At 48.3% G+C, this 19,069-nt stretch overlaps 1 protein-coding gene across 2 annotated transcripts in view; it reads right to left on the bottom strand.

Moving 5' to 3' along the window:
• Positions 1–928: 928 nt before the first annotated feature.
• The window catches only part of ZNF609 (zinc finger protein 609), a 216,949-nt gene continuing 198,808 nt past the window's right edge, over positions 929–19,069 (bottom strand). For both annotated transcript variants that reach the window (XM_082254933.1, XM_082254934.1), the window contains exons 8-9: positions 15,312–15,540; positions 929–1,007 (exon numbers count right to left, since the gene is read on the bottom strand). In XM_082254933.1, coding sequence (XP_082111059.1) covers positions 934–1,007; positions 15,312–15,540 — 303 coding nt within the window. In that variant the 3' untranslated portion in view covers positions 929–933. The remainder of the gene's footprint in view (positions 1,008–15,311; positions 15,541–19,069) is intronic.

Genomic DNA, 19,069 nt, shown 5'->3' with positions numbered 1-19,069 from the left:
AATGCAATAGAACACCTCTGGGACTTTATGTTTAGGTCCATCCGATGCCGCCAGGTTGCACCTCAGTCTGTTCAGGAGCTCAGTGATACCTTGGTCCAGAGGTCTGGGAGAAAATATCTCAGGACACCATCCGTTGTCTAAATAGGAGCATGACCTGATGTTTTCAGGCATGCATGCAAGAACGTGGGGGCCATACAAACTAATGAGTACCATTTTAAGTTGCTGCAATTAAATTTCAGCAAAATGGACTAGCCTGCTGCATGAGTTTTTCACTTTGATTTTCAGATTGTCTTCGAATTCAGCCCCTTGTAGGTTGATCATTTTAATTTTCATCAAATGAGGTGTCATCATTTGGTTCCCAACACATTACTGATTATATATATCCAGCATGATATTTTTCCCCATTGAGATCTGATGTGTTTTCAAAGTGTTCCTTAATTTTTGAGCAGTGTATATATTACTCCATACACGCATCTCCACGCATCTCCATAGGTGTGAGTGATGCTGCGTACTGACTTTCTACTCAAAACAAGATAGAAAAATTGTGTGCAATTTGCTAGACAGCTAGGAAAACTGCCTGGTTTAAAAGAAATCTAAGAACCATTATTTGATGTTGTAGGACAATGATGGCAAACCCTGGCACCCCAGATGTTTTGGAACTACATTTCCCATGATGCTCATGCACACTGCAGTGTAGTTGAGCATCATGGGAAATGTAGTTCCAAAACATCTCAGGTGCCAAGGTTCGCCAACACTGTTGTATGACAATAGCCTGTACACAAATGTAGATATTTTGTTGTTTAGGTAAACTGTTTGGAGCACACAAGCTTTGGGATAATACAGGAATACATGCAAGCAAAGGTGCAGCTAAACAAACACATAGTAAAAATTTAAATGATGAACATTGGCAGAATAACTAGAAACTTACAATTTTCACCTCCGCGGAGGTGGGTAAAGTGATGGAGCGGAACCCTGCTGACTTGCTACAATGGGTGTAGATGATAAACCTGCAATCAGAAAAAGGTACTTAAAAATGATGATATATTTTTCTTTTAAATCTGGAATGCAAGAAATCAAAACATTTGCCCCCCCCCCCCCTTTTAAATAGAATGAGGAAAAATAAAAACCATTAAGATTTTATTGCTTGGGAAATTTCCCCCCACTTCCAGTCCAGGTTAACCTTGCCTCTGGAACAAAAGCCTCCCAAGGTTAACTGGCCAGGATAAAAAAAAAAGCAGAGATTCTTTTTTCCCCACTTCAAAAATAGTAAACACATTTGGCTGGAGTTTAATTTAAATGTTTTAGACTACTATAGCTTTAGATCGTGGAATTGTGTGACTAAACAAAACTCCTCCTTAAAGCGGAGTTCCGGGCACAGATGTCATTTTTTGATGAACATACCCCCGGGACAGTCAGGGCTAGCACATTCCACAATGGCTAGCCTCTGATCTGTCCCGGTTCGCACTTACCTTTTAGAAGAAATACTTACTTAGAAAATTTCTTCCACAGCGTTTCCATCTCTCTTGTGGGCAGCTGAAGCCGGCGCGGTCCTCTTCTGCGTCTTCTTCTCCCAGAATGCGCCGCACCGGCCCCTCTCGTCACTTCCGGCGCGGCATTCCTAAACAGCTTCTGGGCATGCTCAGAAGCTGTTTAGCAGGGGAATGCGGCGTCGCCCGGAAGTGACGAGCGGGGCCGGTGCGGCGCATTGATTCCTGGGAGCGATGACGTTTAGCTCCCAGGAATCATCGCAGCGCAGGAAGTGACGGGGTGAGCCGCGGCTCCGAGGGAGGAAGCAGTCAGAGGTGAGTATTTACGATCTTCAATAAAAAGGTGAGTAAACAAAAAAAATAAAAATAACTATCCGATTCCTTTTCAGGTCAGGTCTACCTAGCGGAGGGGCACAAAAAAAAAAAAATCGTTTTTGTGCCCGGAACTCCGCTTTAAAGTAGATATCTGGCCCAATTATAAAAAAGTATATATGTGCTTCAGCACTTTCACAGATTCCTCTTTGTCCCCCTCAAAGTATCACAAATACCTGTTCAGCCTGTCAGAAGTCCAGCTAATGCAGGGATTAGAAATGTTGCAAGGTATGTAGTCAGTATGGTGATTGCTAATTCACAAGCCTGTAGCTTGTCACTCAGCACCCTGTACACGGCATAAGCCTGAACTCTGTTCTCTCACATTTTACTTAAATTATTACTAAAATTAGTAATAACTGAATGCAGAGGCAATTATTATGTATGATAAATAGTAGATATATAGTCTTACAGATACATCCAGCCCTTTGAGGGAAACCGTAATGCTGATGTGGCCCGCAATGAAATGGAGTAGGATACCTCTAGCTTAGAAGAACTAAACCTTGGAATGTAAAGTAATATGAGACCCAAAACAAAAATGTAATATATTGCAGCTTATCCAATCTACCAATTTTTAGATTTGGTGTGGCTGCTTTTGGTTTTCTAATTCTTAGGCCCTTTTTCCCCTCTGTTTTCACCTGGTGACCTGGCCAGTAACAAACCTCCTGTATCAGAGTGGCCCATTTAGGATGAATTTGTACATGGACACCTTTGGACAGCAGTATTGCTAATCTAAAGGGAAGAGGGTTTTAGGATGTACCAGCAGATTAAATTACACTAACAAACTGAAGGTGATTTCCAGCTAATACTTTATAAGCAGTTACAGCCAACACTTTAATTTTTGTGATAAAGATGTTACATAAATAGATGAAAGCTGACCATTGTGAGCACCCATAACAGCGTTAAAAGGGGATTTTTATGCTTACTGTAAAATCCATTTCTCCAAGTTCGACGGACACAGCGCTCCATAAATAATACCCATTGGGTTATATTGCCTCCTCCAGGCAAGACCAGGCAGAACAAAACACCTGGCTACGACCATGGGCCATCCTAAGCTTGGTATATAACCCCCTCTCTGCTCTAGGTAATCAGTTTAGTAGCAAGCAGTATAGAAGTTTAAGAACTCCATAGAGGGGTGGTTGCTGTGTCCGTCGATGCACTCAGAGAAATGGATTTTTACGATAAGTCCAAAAATCACATTTTCTCTTTCATTCATCTATGGACACAGCTCTCCAAAAATCATAACTACTGGAATGTCTAAAAGCAGTGCCAAAAAAGATAATTAGGGGTGGGGAAAATAACCCAAGGCTAAACATAAGAGCCCTTAACCAGGACACATGAGCCTTAACTCGCATCACAGGAGCATCGTCTGAAAAAATAAGATTTTTGTAAGATCTTACTGTAAAATCTTTTTCTCTATTGAAAGAACCAGCCTCATCACCATGAGCTGAGTGGGTTATGCTGCCACCTGCAGGAGTAGTCTAGGCAGTAAGTTAGTACAAAACTTTTAACACAGCCGAGCACATCAGTTTGTCTTCACTGCTTGCTACCAAAGAAACCATCCCCATACAGAGCAAACAGTGAAGACAAAGAAACAATCCCCATACAGAGAGGCAGGCAATTTTAAGGCAAGATCTTACAAAAATATTATTTTCTCTATTGTCCATCGACAGACGCAGCCTCATCTGCATGAGCTGAGTGGGACGTCCCAAAGCAGTATAGGCATGAGGGGTGGGAAAAATGCAACCGGACAGTAACGTCAACTCCAAGAGGCTAAACATAGCCAATCGGGCAACATGGAGCTCAACCAAACAGGAGCTCACCCAGGTAAAAGATCCCTAAGAATAACAAAAAACATTCTCTTATGAAACAGCAGCCTGCAAAACCTTGCGGCCAAAAGAGGCATCCGAAGATGCCAACAAATCCACCTTGTAAAATTTTGTAAAGGTGTGCACAGACGACTAAGTTGCTGCCTTACAAACTTGTGCCACAGAGGCCTGATGGCAAAAAGCCCAAGAGGCACTCGGCGTTCTAGTAGAAAGCGCCCTCACAGGGAAAGGAGGAACCTGACCCTTGATCGAATAAGCCTGAACAACCGTCTGCCTGATCCATCTAGAAATGGTAGCAGCGGACGCAGCCAAAACTTTGCGAGGACCGTTTGGAAGAACAAAGAGAGTCCAACTTCCTTAAGGACTCAGTAACCATCAGATAAACCCTTATCGCCCAAACCACATCCAGAGAGTGCAAGGCAACTTCTTTGGGATGTTTAGGCTTAGGACATAAGGAAGGCAACACAATCTCCATTCAGGTGAAAATCCGACACCACCTTAGGAAGAAAAGACGGATTAAGTCAGAGGACACAGAAAGCAGAGAAATCTCCCTAATATACTCAAAATTCAGACAAAACCAGATTAAGCTCCCATGGTGGTAACCGCTCCCTGTAGTACTTAAATGTTGGAAGGGAAGAATCGCACCGGTAGTAGTAGTCGATGCTCGATCTAATGTCCTGAATACCGGTGAAAACGTCCCCCCACCCTCAACCCGGGTGGGGGCGCACCTTCAGGCTGTGTAATCCTTTGCTTCGGGTTTGGCTGAGTCAGTCCTCTGTTTGTCCGACCAGCCTTTCTTGAACCCTCCTGGAGGAGTCTTGCCTTTCCCGCTTGTTCCAGCCGGGCGTACGAACCCTTTATGGGAGGTAAAGAAAGGTCCTCGCTTGTTGCGAGGTCCCTTAGCTTTAGCAGCCTGTGGCAAGAAAGTGCTCTTGCCCCCAGTGGCATCCTTAATAATTTCATCTAGGGTGGCCCCAAATAGACGATTCCCCTGAAAGGGGAGATTCGTCAAGGTCTTTTTGGAACCTAGGTCAGCTGACCAGCATTTTAACCACAGCACACGTCTGAGGATTACCGCTGACATAGATGCATGCCCTAATAGGGGAGCAGTGTCCAAGGCTGCGTCACAGATAAACTGTAGCCCTTGTATAATCTGTTCCATCAAATCAGATGTTTCCTGGGGAATATCTTTTCCCCTAAGGTCTTGGAGTACCAATCTCGCCCATTCCGTAAGTGTCTGGGAAACTAGACCAATAACAATTACTGGTCTAAATGCTGACCCTATCAGAGAGAAGATAGTGCGGGACTTTGCTTCCATCTTCCGATCCACCGGATCCTTAAAGGACGAAGTGTCCTCCACTGGGATAACCGTGGCTTTATTCAGCCTGGAAATAGGTGGATCCACCACTGGTGGTACCGTCCATTTCTTAATGAAGGATTCCTCAAATGGATAGCGTCTAGCAATACGCTTGGAAATCGTAAAGGTACGCTTAGAATGCTCCCATTCTCCTTTAATTTTATTACCAAAACACTTGGGTACAGGAAAAACCTTCACCGTTTTGATGGGCTTGTTAGTACCAAAGGGAATCTCTGTTTCAGTTGCCTCTGCCGGTAAAACCTCAAGTCTTAAGGTTTCCCGCACTGCCACAACTAGTGCGTCCACCAATGCTTCTTCCTGAATTATAGCGGGAGAAGGAACGTCCTCCTCACTGTCTGAGGGAGCTTTACCTGAGGTAACAGCCCTTGCAGAGGGACCTGCAGTGACCATCTCTGAATCTGAGTCAGAGGTGTCAGATAATATAGAGGGTTCAAGGATCCGGAGTGAGGCAAGCAGAGTTCATTGAAAAGTCTGAATAGATACCAAAGGCAATACTTTCTTGCCTATAAGGGGAGAGGCTAGAGCACATAGAGGTGATACACAGGTGAAGGAGAACATAGTCACTTGATTTAACCCTTGAAGCACGGTCACAAAGAAGAGGATTATTCACAAGTTTTTTTGAGATTTATTTTGCGGACTAGTCAATACTTATTTTAGGGATTGCAACAGAGTTGCTCACAGATTGATTTTTCAACACCCACTAATTATAACAAGCATGCAGCACTTTATTTGAGCACTTATGTTTTATTCACCTTTTATAATTGGATTGAAGATTGATACTGTGTTTGTAAAATAATATTTTTTTATATATCTTTATATATTTATTAATACAAGTGCAAATAGGAAGAATTGCAATATTTTATTGATCGATATATACATTTCTGTGATTAGCAATACGCACCCGCACTTTCATCTTTATTTATATGTACACAGATATCCAGTACATTAAGCACTTTTAAATCAAGAGATTTGTACAATACACCCACCAATTTAAGAGAGATCTATAGGAGTCAACCCTTGAAGCGCACCACTACCCCCATATCTATATCCTTTAACTGTTTTAGTATCAGTCTCAGTGGTGCTGCAGCAGGGGATCTCTTATTACCTCAGACAGCGCAGGGATCACATACACCCCCATTGAAACTATTAGTAGCCAAGGGACGTTGGATGTAAATAGCCAAGGCCGACACCTGGCCCTTGATAGTGCCCAACGCCAAGCACTGCTCAACCCCTTTTTTGTAAGAAGGCCAAAACCCTAGCTATAGAGAACAAGCGAGGTGCAGCTGCAGCAATTCACACCATGAAATGTACGATTTCCACGTATGATGATAGATCTTCCTAGATGTCGACTTCCTGGCCTTCAAAAGGGTAGAAATCACCAAATCAGAGAGACCTCTATCCCTCAATAATTTGCTTTCAACAGCCAAGTCGTTAAAGCCAGCGACCGTATAACAGGATGGAAGATCGGTCCTTGAGATATAAGATCTTCCCGCAGAGGAAGACGCAATGGAAGACCCACGACCATTTTTACCAGTTCTGCGTACCAGGACCGCCGGGGCCAGTCTGGTGCCACCGGAATGACCGGAACACCTTCCATCGCCACCCGGCGAAGAAACCTCGGCAGGAGAATGAGCCGAGGGAAGGCATAGAACAGGCGATACTGACTCCAGGGAGCCACCAGAGTGTCCGTGGCGTCGGCCAGAGGATCCCGAAACCTGGCCACAAAACGCTGAACCTTCCTGTTGAGGTGAGACGCAAACAGATCCACCTCCGGAGTCCCCCACTGGGCACACAGGAGACAAAAAAACTCCGGATAAAGGGACCACTCCCCTTGATCCAACACCTGACGACTCAGGTGCCTGCCAATCCTACACACCCGGGATGTGGACTGCGGAAAGAGCCAGAACATTGTGTTCTGCCCACACCAGAATCCTGGCCACCTCCTTGGCCGCCAGGGCACTCTTGGTGCCCCCGAGGATTGATGTAAGCCACGGCAGTGGCATTGTCCGACTGAACCTAAACTGGAGAGCCATGTAGCCGACTCGTCCAGTGAAGCAGGCAGAGCTTGATTGCTATCTATCTATCTTGATTGCTATTGCTTGATTTGCTATTGCAAAATATTGATCTGCAAGGAAGACTCTTCAGTCGTCCAAGTCCCCTGGGCACAGAGCTTCCCCAGCACTTAACCCCAGCCTGACAGGCCGGCGTACATGGTGACCACTGTCCAAAACACTGGCAGGAAGGACTTGACCTGGCACAGGACAGGTGACTGGAGCCACCAAGAGAACCGACGTCGCAAGATGGCTCAACCGAATCTTCGGGTCCAATGACCGAGGATCTCTGTTCCATTTTGTCAGAATCTCTTTCTGCAACTGTCTCGAGTGAGACTGAGCAAACGGGACCGATTCGAAGGTCGAGACCAATAGACCCAGGGCGCTCATGCAGGCCCGCAAGGAGGACTAATCAGCCTCCATCAGAAATGGACCGCCCTTTGAAACTTCTGAAGCTTGTCCAAGGGAAGGAAGACCCTCGCCAGAGCAGTGAAGGATCAGCCCCAGATAAGTGACCCGTACGGATGGTGTCAGGGGAGATTTTTCTAAATTGATCGTCCACCCAAAGTCTTGAAGGGTCTGAATGGTGATAGAGACGTTGTCCAGCAGATCCGAATGGGAGACTGCTCGCAACAGAAGATCATCCAGATATCCCACTATGTAGATACCTCGTTGACGTAACAAGGCCAGCACAGGGGCTAGGACCTTGGTAAAAACCCTGGGAGCCAAGCCACAAATTGAAAGTGCTCCTCTGCCACCCCAAAGCGGAGAAAACAATGTCCCTTGAATATGGGGACGTGGAGATATGCATTTTTGAGGCCAGAAAATCCCCCTGATTCAATGATGCCACCCGTGACCGAATGGACTCCATTCAAAACTTCTGCACCCGCACAAAGCAGTTCAGAGCTTTAAAGGTCCAGGATTGGACGCACCTTGCCCTCTTTTCTGGGCACCATGAACAGGTTTGAAAAGAAACCTTAAGAACGTTCCTGCGGAGGAACTGGCACAATCACCCCTTGAGCCAGGAGATTTCACACAGCCTCCCGCAGATCCTGCTCTGGAGACAGGTGAAGATTTGACTGAAAGAGAACTTGTCCCTTGGCTGGGACCAGAATTCGATCTTGAACCTGGAGCAAATCAGTTAGCGAACCCAATCGTCCTGAATGAAGGAAGTCCAGGGTTCCTGAAAGAAGCGCAGACGTCCCCCCACCCCTGAGACGGGTGAGGGCACCCCTTCATGCTGAAGAGGACTTGTCAGCAGCACCGGACTGACCGGCCTTGGGCTTGCCCCAATACTTTTTAGCTCCTCCAGGAAGCTCTGAATAGCTTACCTTTTTCTTGCGCCCCGGAGCCACGAAAGAAAAAGTTTATGAGCAGAAAAAGAGGGTCCCCGCTTAGTACGGGGAGTCTTACCCTTGCAAGATTGAGGAAGAAGAGTACTCTTCCCACCAGTCAGGCCCTTGATCAACTCATCCAATGAGTCGCCAAACAAACGCTCACCCAGAAAGGGGAGATCAGCTAGGACTTTCTTAGAAGCTTGGTCAGCCAACCAGCTCTTCAGTCAAACCATGCGCCTTAAAACAATGCCCACGGCCGAAACTCAGGCCACCAGGGAGCCACATCCATAGACGCATCACACAGGAAACACCAGAGCCTGGATCACCTGGGTCCAGCTGTTCCAGAGGAACAGACTTGGGGTCCAAAGACTCCCGCAAACCCCTAATCCATTCCATCACCGTCTGTGAGACTAACACAGACACAAAAACCGGTTTCAAAATGGAACCCGCCAGCACGTGAAGATAGCGGGAAAGGGATTCCACCCGCCTGTCCTCTGGATCCGTAAAGACCGGTGAATACTCCACAGGTACAAGGGTAGATTTGTTTAAACTGGAAAGAGGATGGGCCACTTTAGGTGGCACCATCCAACGGTTGGAAACCTTTTCAGCAAAGGGGTGCCAGCGTTTAAAGCATTTTGACACCACTAACACGTGCTTAACGTGCCGCCATTGGTCATTCACAATATAGTGAAAAGTGTCAGGACAAGGGAAAACCCTGTCAGCTACCTGCGTCTGTCGGCCTGGGCTCATCAGCCAATTTTAAAGTGTTTCATACTGAAATAATCAGGGCTTCCTCTAAAGCGCGTTACCGAGCTGCAGCTTAAGAGGACACGTCCTCTTCACCATCTGACTGCGAGGACAGCGACTCCTGAGGTAGGGGAGCATCCGGGGTGAGCACATCAGTCTCTGATTCAGAATACACCTCCATAGATGGAGAAGGCAGCAGCCATTTTCGGCTATCAACCTTTTTCATGACTAAATCAACTTTAGTCGCCAGGCTTTTCAGGGCTGCTAAAATCGCAGGCAGCGACTGTGATCCGGATGGTGCGGGAGTTGCACAGAGTGGGTCTGAGGGTGATTGCACTGTTTGGGACTCCATATTGCAAGTAGCAAATACTGTCGCTTTAAGAGTGCAGATCGCGGCACCCACCACCAATTGCAGCGGTCTGCAGAGAACCCCCTTAAAATAAACTGACAGCAGAATGTGCAGGAATATACCCGCAGGGACCCCCAAGTACTGTACCACCTCAGACAAACTGTCCTCCTGATTCTTCCAGCAGCATGGAAAGAAGGCAGGCAGTGACCTCGGCTTGCAGCAAGAAACAAAAGCACAGGAAGTGATGTCGCCTGGGGAAGGTCACGCTGCTCAGCATAGCACAGGAGCTACAGAAAGATGGACGCCCATACACATCAATAGGAAGCCTCAGGGAAAATAGCTGCCCCATAGAAGTCTATGGGGAAAAATTCACATTGCCCACACTTTAGATGGTGGCACCCACGTAAGCCAAGCGGCCAGGAACTGACACATGAAGGCCTCAGGAACCACAACAGGGACCAGCAAGCCCAAGGTACCATGTCACCCCCCCAGGTGCTCCAGACACACAGCCATCGCAGGGAAAGGGGGGAGGGATAGGACACTGACCGGGCACCGGGCAGGCCAGGGGGGGATCTCTTGGAGGCAAAAACCCCATTATCCCCAGGAAAGGGCCCACATCCCCCCCCCCCCCCCAAGACCAGCAGGTGCAAGGGGGGCACATTTACTCACCATTCCATGGACCGGATGGGCTCCGCTCCGGGCAGACTGCCTCCCACCCGAAGTGGGGGTGCTGCCAGCCGAGGGGTATACTGCGACTCAGGGCGTTCTAGGTCGTTGCGTCCCGGCGAGGCATCTACTCGCAGACTCGTCCCCATCCGGAAAAGGGGGCACTGTCATGGCTAGGCCTAGGTCGGGACTATAACCTGCTCGCGCTCGTAGGCCAGACTGGGGGGACCATAAAGATCTAGATTATCCAGTGCGAAGCCCCAGTCGGCATCGTTGCTTGTAGATCACCAGGAAAAATCTTTCCTGAACACTAGCTAGCGAGTAAAGAGAAACAAAAATAAATATTCTGAAAAGGATAAAAAAAACTGAGCCCGGAGTCCAAGAAGGAAACCTAGGTCCTACTCCTTCTCTAGGCAGAAAAAAACTGATGTGCTGGGCTGTGGCAGTGGGGGGGGGGGGGGGTTATGTCTGGAGGGACAGCCCCGTGGGCATGTATATCTTAAAAGTTTTGTAGTAACATACTGCCTAGACTACTCCTGCAGGTGGCAGCATAACCCAGTCAGCTCATGGAGATGAGGCTGCTTCTGTCGATGGACGATAGAGAAACAAAGGTTTAAAGAAAAACACCCTTAAACAGCAGCCTGAAAAACTTTGCAGCCAAAGTATCTACCTTATAGAATTTCGTGAAGTTATGCACCAACGACCAAGTAGTCGCCTTGCAAACTTGCTATACTGATGCCTAATGAGGGAAGGCCTAAGAAGTACCCAGCGCCCGAGTAGAAAGCGCCGTGACAGAGAAAGGTGGAACCTGACCTTTATTGGAATAGGAATGAGTCACTGCCTGTTTGATCCATCCAGGGATGGTAGCCAAAGAAATGGCCAGCCCTTTTCTTGGTCCGTACGTAACCACAAAAAGCGTGTCTGACCTCCAAAAGGACTCAGTAGCTGCCAGCTACACCCAAATCGCATAAACCACATTCAAGGTATGCAAAGCAAATTCCTTGGGAGGAGCCGGCTTGGGACATGAAAAAGGCAACACAATGTCCTCATTCAAATGAAAGTCAGAGACAACTTTGGGCAGGAATGATGGACAGGGACGAAGAAACACTTTATCCCTATGGACCACCAAATTGCGACTGCGACAGGATAATGCCGCCAATTCTGATACCCTGCGGCCCGAGGTAACAGCCACCAAGAATGTCACCTTCTGGGTTAACGTACACAAGGGAATCTCCCGAATATTCTCAAATGGAGGTTTCTGAAGAACGGAAAGTACTAAGTTTAAATTCCATGGGGGGCAAAAGAGACCGCACAGGTGGAGCCACTTGAAGGTACAAACTAAAAAATGCGTGGCTAGGGGTCACTGAAAGAAGATTGCCAGGGCAGACACCTGGACCTTGAGGGCACTCAAGGCCAACTTCTGATCAACGCCCTGTTGAAGAAAGGTTAAGATCCGAGCCACAGAAAAGGATCAAGGATGAGCGCCAATCGACTCACACCAAGAAATGTACGTGTTCCGCGTACGATAGCATATCTTCTTGGAAGACGACTTCCCCGCCTTCACCATAGTGGGGATCACTGATCCAGACAAACCTCTATTCCTCAGTACCTGGCTTTCAAAAGCTAAGCCATTAAAACCAGCAGGCTGAAACGGGTGAGGACCACATCCCGCCCCCCCTATAGCAGAATGACGGTGGAAATGTGGTTGCATTATCCTGACCGGACGCCATATGACGGCGGCAGGCTAATGCGCTCTGCGCGCAGAATGGCGATCGGTGATGCGAGGTGTCACACTGACTCCCTGCATCTCCGATCTCGGTAAAGAGCCTACTGACGTAGGCTGTTTACCATGTGACCAGCCGTGTCCAATCACGGCTGGTCACATAGTAAACAGGAAGAGCCGTTGATCGGCTTTCCTCAGTACGTGCCTTACAGGCATGAGTAAAGGAGCGCCGATCGGCGGCTCCTCCAACGGGAGGGGGGGCCGCCACTGGTAATCAGATCATTGATTACCAGTGCAGACCCTCGGGGGGGCCACTAGAACCAACAGGGATGCCCACCCATGACCCCAGGGATGCCCACCATGGCCACCAGGGATGGCAATCAGGGCTCAGGGAGCCCCCCATTGCCCTCCCCATTAGTGCTGCCCACCAGTGCCCATCATCCCTATCAGCGCTGCCCACCAGTGCCCATTATTGCCCACCAGTGCCGCCTATCAGTTCCCATTAGTGCCGCCCGTCAGTGCCCAGCAGTGCCGCCTATCAGTGCCCAGCAGTGCCGCCTATCAGTGCCCAGCAGTGCCGCCTATCAGTGCTACCCATCAGTGCTACCCATCAGTGCTACCCATCAGTGTCACCCCATCAGTGTCGCCCCATCAGTGTCGCCCCATCAGTGCTCATCAGTGCAGGAAAAAAACTTATTTACAAAAAACTTTTTTTTTTTTCAAACTTTTTCAAGTCTTTTATTTGTTTAGCAAAAAAGAAAAAACCTTGCGGTGATCAAATACCACCAAAATAAAGCTCTATTTGTGGGGGGAAAATGACATAAATTTGGTTTAGGTACAGTGTTGCATGACCACGCAATTGTCATTCAAGATGCAACAGCGCTAAAAGCTGAAAATTGGCTTGGGCAGGAAGGGGGGGAAAGTGCCCTGTATTGAAGTGGTTAAACACCGGAGAATCCTCCGTGGGCATCAGAGTGGCTTTCTTTATCCTGGATACAGTGTGGTCGTTATATTCTCCGTGTTGTGAGAGACACAGGACTCTGATCTGGAACAACGGATGTTTATTCAGGACTCACTGTACACTCCAACATGCATTACAAGACAGCTCTGTATATCAATGCATCTCTTACATGTCTCTAAGATGGCCACTCTGCCCCTTGACCTTTGTCATCACTCCTGGGTGGAGCCAGCCTTAAAGTAACAGTACATGTGAAACCCTTCAGGTATAACAGTGGTCCACCTTAGGGGCCACAATCCAGCACAAATCCACCAGAGACACAAAGGGATAATGGTACTGAAACCGCTTAGGCACCACAAAAATGCGCTTTAAATTGCGCCATTGTTCGTTCACTGTTTCCTGAAACTCAGCGGGACAGGGAAACACCTGAACCGACTTCTGGGTTTTGTGGGTCTCAAAGGAAGACCACTTACCCGGGAGGTGGGGCTCATCTTCTAAATGTAGTGTGTCTTTAACAGAGCTAATGAGCGCAGACATTGCAGCACGTTCTCTGGCCGACCTGAAGGGGGAATCCTCCACCTTCCCCCCCCCCATCCGACAGAGGACTGAGACCCCTCAGGAGGTACACTGTCCGTGGCAAGCATATCTAGCTCCGAATCAAGATTGAGAAAGCCCGGGCCTTTTCTTAGAAGCCCGCTCAGACATCAACAGATCCACCTTGGACGCTAAAGTCGTAAGTGCAGCAGTAAGTGAGACTATTGCAGAGGATTCAGGAGTACCTGAACCCTCCACCAGAGCTGGGGGGAATTTGCTATCCTGGGACTCCCTCAGAAACACTTAGAGATTAAATGGCGCTGGCCCCTCAAATCAGCGATAGCGGCGGTTTCCACCGCAATACACCGCAATGAGGGACTAACCTGTGCTACTAAGCACTAAAAGATAATAACTGCCAGCTGAGATATAACCCAGAAAAAATAGCAGAAAAAGCCCCCAGAAGTGTGTCTATACTGTACCCATGCTGTCAGCTCGATCTGTGTGCTTGGAAAGAGGAAATTATGTCACGCCACTAGAGGCCGAACATAGGTCTGAGCCACAAGAAAATGGTTGCCAATGTAAGTCTATAGGGGAGGCTCTGAGAAAATGGCCGCCGAGCACGAGGAAACACATTGCCCACATTAAAGATGGTGCCCGAAAGGGTGCCAAGACATTACAGAAAATGGCTGCTGCCCTCACATGAGGTCAAAACAGCCTGCCCACACCTGAAATGGCGGCCCCGCGGTTTTACACCGATGTGCCCCCCACAAACATGTCTGTACCCCAAAAACATTGCACAAGCATCACAAGGGACTCAGGGACCCCCGCAACCCCCCCCACACCGCGGCAGAACCGCAATAGCGCCCCCGCAGGGACCGTGAAGGGACACATGGGAACCATACTGACAGACATGAGGGGTATATCACAGACTCCACATAGACTGACATCCCAATAACAGAGGTCCCACATACACCCCCGACAGATAATGCCATAGATAGAGGGGTAGCATGGTACTCACCGGTACAGCGAAAACGTGGGTACCGCTCTGTGACAGGAAGCCTCCCACTCCGGGTGGGGGTGCCGTCAGCCGAACAGGACGCTAGCAACACGCGGCGTACTGCAGTTGAGACATCCCAGCGAAGTAGCCACTTTGCAAGCTTTGTCCCTGAGGACAGGGACAGGTCGTTTGCGAGGCCTGGGCGTACGCATAGCCTGCTAACGCTCGATGGCAGGCTGGGATTCCGTAAGGCTCTAGGACAACCAGTGCGATTCCCAGCTCCTCAAAGGCTGTAGTCTTCCGAAGTCTGACTAACTAAGCGCAGGAACAAATAAAAAGCTATAAGTGTAAAGAAAAATCACTTTTACAGAAATAAAAATCAAGAAGAAGAAAAGGCTGAGACTGCAGCCCCAGCCAAGGGAAGCCTGCCTACTCCTAATTAGGCAAAAGACAAACTGAATTGGGAATGCTGCAGGTATTGGACCAGAGGGACAGCCCCCTGTAGGTGTGTCTATGCAAAGTTTTTGTCAATGTTTCTAACAAAATCTTCTGCCTAGCTTACTCCTGTGGATAAGACCAATACCCAGTAGTAAAGACTGTATGAGTGGGCGGAGACTGTCAGAGGACGCAAGAGAAAAAAAAAAATTTCTGTTCCATTGCAAGAAACATTTACCTTATACAATGCATCAAAAAATTAAAACAATTGTTTCATTTGCTATGGTCAATGAGAACGTTTTGTTAAGATAGATAATAAACAAAGACTGGTAATGTTAACGGACAGTCTATAATGGAGTCAACCTTTTTACAATATATTAGCAGTGGGGATAGAAACAAATGGACTTCTTGACCCTAAAGAAACTAAATTAAAATGTGAAGAGTACATTACCTGTGCCATAGGGCAATTGATACTGGCCAGGCAAAAGGGAGTAGCCAAGATGATGGTGGTGATGGTGTGTGGACATTAACCTTTGGGATGGGGAAGTTCGGGGCCTTTCTGAGCTCCTGTCACTTACACCTCGGTCTGGTGCCCCCATACTACTGCAGCCACCTGCTGTAGAAGCACCCGATACACTGCAGCCCCCTCGATCACGGTCCTGGGGTGATTTATCTGTGATCTTTATGTACAGAAAAGAAGATAATAACATGGCATTATTAGGTAGCAATTCTTTCATGTTAACTATTAAAGTGGTTGTTAAGCCACTGAGTTTTCTAGCTACAATCTCCTCAGTTATATTAAAATTCTGTGCCCCAGTGTATAGGGTTTTTAAAAAAAGCCGCTGTATACCTAATTTTATAGCGCTGCTCGGCGCTCAAGTGACTGCCTGCCTTTCTCCTATCTCGATCTGACGGCTACAGCGGGAGGTGCGGAGGATCCCCCGCTTATGTCAGCCAGGAGGAGAGGAGAGGGGCAGGCGGTCACGTGAGCGCCAATATAAAATAAGGGATACTGCGCCTTATTTAAAAAAAACAACAAAAAAAAAAAAACCACACACACACACTGGGGCAAATCATTTAATATAACAGAGGAGATTGAAGCAAGAAGACTCAGAGGATTGGAGCTGACCGACAGGGAGGGGAGGGAGAGGAGGAAAGAGGATGATAGAGGCACATAAACTGACCAATGTGTCAGAAATCAGCAGCCATGATAAACCGTGGTCAGTTTACAGAGGGGAGGGCAGAACCAGGCAGGATGAGCCAAGTATTTCATATGATACAAGGGGCCAAATGACACAGCACAAGTACTGTTATTAATGCTTTAAAGGAACAGGATCCTTTTTTTTAGGGTTGCAACAACTTTAATGAAACTGTACTTATCAACACATTAATCAATCAATCAAAATGGAGAACACACGGGACATTATACAGTGCCTTGCAAAAGTATTCACCCCCATTGACTTTTTACGTATTTTGTTACATTAAATATAAAATTGGAAAAATATTCAGCGCTGGACTTAATTTTACCATATACAGGACTAGCAGCTAAGCACTCAAGGGCAATCTCACAAAAACACCTCCTGAAACATAATAAAAATAGTGCAGCGCAATCCTAATGGTAATTTAACACAGAAAGTCCCAAAAATATCAGGTGTCCATATAAGCAGATAGATGTCCCCAGTGGTAAGTAATCCTAGAACAAATTCATGCGATTCTTGTGTCCACACGGGTGCTCACGCAATCCCACCACCTGTCATCACCTCCGCTCACCTTATCTTTGAGACCATACAGGGTCAACCTCAAAGGGTTGGTATAAACATCAACACACTTCCTCCCTTAAGGCAATGAAGGCAACACAATAAACTTCATTAAGGTGGAAAACCAACAACACCTTAGGGAGAAAAGATTGGTTAGGTCGTAGAACAACCATTAACCCTATGAAGGACCAGTTATGGCGAACGGCAAGGCACAGCCGCCAACCCAGACACCCTGCAAGCAGAGGATATAGCCACCAAAGGCAACAAAGGCAGAGAGATTCCTCTGACACTTGTAAAGGGAGGCCGTTGAAGAACGGACAGAATCAAATACAGATCCCACAGAGGTAAAAGGGATCTCCTCAGCGGAGCCAGATGACGCACCCCTAGAATAAGGGTACAAATCAAGGACTTAGTCGCCAAGGGACGTTGGAAGGAAATGGCTAAGGCCGACACCTGACCATTAATCGTATCCAAAGCCAAACATCGCTCCACACCTTCCTGCAAGAAGGCCAAGACCCTCGCCACCTAAAAAGAGCGAGGAAGCAACCCTTGCGACTCACATCAGGCAATATACATCTGCCAAGTAGGATGATAAAGCATCCTGGAAGTCGCCTACCTGGCCTCAACAAGGTAGGAACCATAAAATCCGAGAGATCCCTGACTCTCAACACCTATCCTTCAACAGCCATGCCGTTAAGGCCAGCGACCGTAAGCAGGATGGAAGATCAGCCCTTGAGACAGCAGATCACCTCTCAGAGGCCGCCACCAGGAAGCTCGACGACCATCTCAACTAGGTCGGCGTACCAAGACTGGCGAGGTCGGTCTGGGGCCACCAGAAACACTCGTACTACCTCCACTGGCAACCTGTGGAGGAGCCTGGACAACAGATGTACATGTGGGAAGGCACAAATCAGCTGACACCGGCCCCAAGGCACCACCAACTCGTCCGTGGTGGCGGGCAGAGGATCTCGAGCCCTGGTCACAAACCGCCCTACCATTAAATTTAGAAGGGTCGCAAACAGATCCACCTCCGGAGTACCCCAACGGGCACGCAGGAGGCGAACAACCCCGGATGCAGGGACCATTCCCACCTGATCCAGAACATGACGACTCAGGTAATCCGCCTGCCAGTTCTCCACTCCTGGAAGTGAACAGCAGAGAGAGCCGGTACGTGAGTTTTGGCCCAAGAATCTCAGCCACTTCTTTGGCCGCCGGGGCATATATGGTGCCCCCAAGAGTGTCCAGCACTCCACCCCAGCCCGCCAGGCTGGCATCCGTGGCGACCACTATCCACAACAAAGGCAGAAAAGACCTGCCCTGGCCCAGAGCGGGTGACAGAAGCCACCACGAGAGCCCTGACCTCGTGAGACGGTTCAGGCATATCATCCTGTCCAAAGACTGTGGATCTCTGAGCCACTCAACAAGAATCGCAGCTGCAGAGGTCATGTGTGAAAATCGAGCAAACCGAGTGAGCGCAGACTTCTGGAAAGCGATGGTCCACCCAGACGCCCGAAGGGTCTGAACCATGATCGACAGGTCGCTCCCACAGGGTCAGACGACAACCCGCTCTCAACAGGAGAGCGTCCAGATACTTGAGGAACGCAAACCCTGTGTGCGGGAATAAAGCTAACACTAAGGTCAAAACCCTGGTTGAGACCCAGGGTTTCCAGGCACTGTGAACAGGTTTAAATAAAAAATCCGAAACCTTTCCTGCCGAGGAACCGGCACAACCACTCTATGTGCAAGGGGACCCTGCACTGTCCCCCTGGGATCCTACAATCGATCCTTAAATAAACGAAGACATGGTAAAAAGAACCTGTCTGCTGGGTGAGACCGAAAGTCGGTCTCGTACCCTGAATGAATTGGTTTGTGAACCCATATGTCCTGAACCAGAGACACCCAGGGTATCTGAAAGCAACGCAGACGTCCCCCCACCCCTGAATCCGGTGAGGGAGTCCCTTTATGCAGAGGAGTCGTCGTCCGCTGAACCTGACTGGCTAGTCTCGGGCTCACCCAACCAAGCCTTCTTGTTCCCTCCGGAGGCTCTGAATGGTTTTTCTTTTCCTTGCGTCCCTGAGGCACGAGAAAACCGCCTGTGAGCCGTGAAGGAAGGCCCCCGCTTACTGCGAAGCGTAGTACCTTTGGAGGATTGGGGGAGAAGAGTACTCTTAACCCCCCCCCCCCCCCCGTTAGACCCTTGATTAACTCATCCAAGGAGTCACCAAAGAGACGTTCACCCAAAAAGGGGAGATCAGTCACGGCCTTCTTAGAAGCCTGGTCCGCCGACCAGTTCTTCAGCCACACCATGTGGCGTATTGCGATCCCCACCGCAGACACCCTGGCAACAAAAGAGCCTCGTCCAGGGCCGCATCGCACAGGTACACCATGGCCTGGGACATCTGATCCGTGAGCTCAATCAGAGTTGGATGAACTGACTCAGCTTGCAAGTTGC

The sequence above is a fragment of the Pelophylax lessonae genome, assembly GCF_965119305.1.
Source record: "Pelophylax lessonae genome assembly, chromosome: 4".
NCBI lineage: Eukaryota > Metazoa > Chordata > Amphibia > Anura > Ranidae > Pelophylax > Pelophylax lessonae.
The sequence above is the reverse complement of the archived record's forward strand: the minus strand, read 5'-3'. Positions and strand labels throughout refer to the sequence as shown.